The sequence below is a fragment of the Gavialis gangeticus genome, unplaced genomic scaffold, assembly GCF_001723915.1.
Source record: "Gavialis gangeticus isolate Ggan-Ray unplaced genomic scaffold, GavGan_comp1, whole genome shotgun sequence".
NCBI lineage: Eukaryota > Metazoa > Chordata > Crocodylia > Gavialidae > Gavialis > Gavialis gangeticus.
The window spans coordinates 51999956-52002870 of record NW_017729031.1 but is presented as its reverse complement, the minus strand read 5'-3'; the positions used below and the strand labels follow the sequence as shown (position 1 = coordinate 52002870).

The following is a 2915-nucleotide window of genomic DNA, read 5'->3' as shown; positions in this document are numbered from 1 at the left end:
CTCAGGTCCCTTCCGACCCTAGAAACTATGAAACTAAATAACCATGTGCTGGCACTACTGTGCAGTAACTTTAGGTACTGCACATTACATTAGTCCTTCATTAGGGAAGTAGTACACTAATTGTGCAGTATCTAAGGCATATTAATGAACGCGTAGATGCACCCTTTGTGTTCTATGTGAGAAACCTGGACATGCCCTTTCCTGTTTCATACAGATGCTGTCCCATCAGTTCTAATGGGATAAAGAGACTGATTGAAGGTTTTTTAAAACTCATGCTGGGGGGTGCAGGCAATGGAGGTTAACCGTGTTTAAAACTCCATTTTATAAACTACCTAGAGGGTGTAGCCTAACTTAATGCATGGTTTCCTCTAGCATGACTGCTAAAGGACAAATAATTAAGGAATAAAGTATAGATGTGCTACAACTGTGCTCACTACAACCACATTAGGAAACACTCAATTAGAGCCTGAAGCATTTTTACAAAGTATGATAATAATCTATTCCTTTTGATACACTTATTCGGCAGGCAGTCTTTGCCAGTTAAATGTGCTTTTGCTTCAGCTCCCTGTACTTTCATTATATCTGTTAGACTATAGTCTGTATTAGTTATTTTATTGCTCTTAATCCAATGTTGGGTTCTCTTAGAATGGCTGAGATGTAATTTAAGATCAGAATATAACCCATACAATACGTTATTATTTTGAAAGACATAAATCTGGTCATACTTTTTGTCTTCTCAGGGCTCCAGGTTATAGAAGCAAATCATCATGTCTGATCCTGTTGCTCTGTGCAGCATTAAGAAATTTGGAGAGGATAATCATGCTTTTGACTTGGATAGTTCAAGTAAGAAGTTTTCTTTTTAATTAGATGCTTCTTTTAGGCTGCAGACAGAAGTTGCATTTATACTGGGATAAACCATTTTATTCTGGGATAAAGTGCAAGTATGCAGACATTCATGCCTGCTGTCTTGGGGAAAATCCTAAAAAAAAATAGTTCTCAGCTAAGTAGTAACAGTTTTTGCTGGGATATTGCAAAATGTGTCCATACAGTTATCCCAGGATTGTATTATTTAATCCAGGGGCAGGCAACTATTTCAGGCAGAGGGCCACTTACTGAGTTTTGGCAAGCCATCGAGGGCCGCATGACAGGCAGCCAGGGGCAGATAAATATTAACTTTCTAAATTTTTTAGGGGCCCCACGGGCTGGATAGAATGGCCTGGTGGGCCACATCTGGCCCATGGGCCACATTTTGCCCATCCCTAATTTAATCAGTGGCAGAAAAGTGACAGTGCATTCCGCTACTCACTAAATGGTGATTATTAGGGCAATGTGTGTACGCACCGATCCTGGGATATCTTTGTTCTGGGACAAACACAGATGCAACTTCTGGGAACAATGTTTCTGTTCCTGCTCCTGGCCTAGTAGGGAACAGCTATGGGGACTGGGCAGGGTGGAGAAACCATCCCACTGCTGGGCAAGGAGGGGAAACCAGCCCACCTGATCCTGGCTCCCCATTCAGTGGAACTGGAGTGGGGAAGGAGTGGCTCTGAAGTTGGAGTTAGGCAGCAGTGGGTAGGAGAGTGTAAGGGATGGGAGTGGAGGTATTGTGGAGTACTGAGGGGGGAGTGTGCTGAGAAGGGGATTTTTACCTGTTTCAGGTACTTAAAAAAGTCCCCAGCTGCTGCTCTCACAATGTGATCCAAAAGGGGGCTGTCATCATGCCACTACACCTCCTTTGAATCCTCTGCTGTATCCCAGATTTTAAAAATTGTGTGAAGGTCTCCTGCTTTCCTTCCCCAGCTTTAAAACTTCCTTTCCCTCTTCTGCTCTTTGATAGTCACTTTTTTGCAGATGTTGGTTAAATACATGTCACAGTCCAAATTAAAAAGGAGCTTGGAAAGGAGGATGAACAGAAGCCAGTGAACGTTCTGATCTTCTTTTTAGTTCAGGGAGAGGCAGATGGAAAGTTAAAAGGATACTAAACTGAAACTGAATCTGAAAGCAAACTGTAAAGCAAAACAGTAACTTGTGTAAGAAGCAAAAGCAGAGAACATATCACAATACCAGGAAATATATGTCCATACGTGCTGTCTGGTTTTGGGGGCAAAGGGCTACTTCCACAAAAGGACCTAAATGTTACCTAACTCTCCCTGTAAGCACCTACATACAACATTAGATCCTAAAAACCTCCACCTTGCTACCACCTACTCCTGAAGTTCAGTAAGGTCAAGAAAGACAAGTGCAAAGTCCTGAACTTAGGACAGAACAATCCCATGCAACGGTACAGGCTGGGGATCAACTGGCTAAGGAGCAGCTCTGTAGAAAAGGATATGGGGGTTACAGTGGACAATAAGCAGAACATGAGCCAACAGTGTGCCCTTGTTGCAAAGAAGGCTAATGGCATACTGGGCTACATTAGTAGAATTATTGGCAGCAGATTGAGGGAAGTGATTTATTCCATTCTGTTCGGAATTGGTGAGACCACATCTGGAGTACTGCGTCCAGTTTTCTGCCTCCCACTGTAGAAAGGATGTGGACAAATTTGAGAGTCCAGTGAAAGGTAAAAAAATGGTAATAACACACAAAAAATCTATCTTTGCCAAACTTGGCATACTAGTTGTAATCAGGTCTGACAATGGACCACAATTTGAGAGGTATGAGTTCAAGCTTGTTGCAAGGGAATATGGATTTACACACATTACCCCTAGCCCAAGATATCCACAGTCTGATGGACTTGCAGATAGGGCTGTGCGAAGCTTCGGGTGCTGATTCGATTTGGAGGAGATTCAGCCTGATTCGGTGGCTGAATCTCTGAATCCAAATCAAATCAGGGGACCAATTAAAAGGTCCAAATCAATTCAGAAAAGAGTTGGAGAGCTTTGGTGGTTCGGGCAGTTCCCGCCCACTGCAGCAGG

General features: G+C 42.9%; 1 protein-coding gene across 1 annotated transcript in view; it reads left to right on the top strand.

Annotated features, from left to right (window-relative positions):
* The window catches only part of ABCB11 (ATP binding cassette subfamily B member 11), a 128811-nt gene that overhangs the window by 13297 nt on the left and 112599 nt on the right, over positions 1 to 2915 (top strand). The window contains exon 3 of the mRNA XM_019522758.1: positions 741 to 843. Within this exon, the coding sequence (XP_019378303.1) occupies positions 768 to 843 (76 nt within the window). The 5' untranslated portion in view covers positions 741 to 767. The remainder of the gene's footprint in view (positions 1 to 740; positions 844 to 2915) is intronic.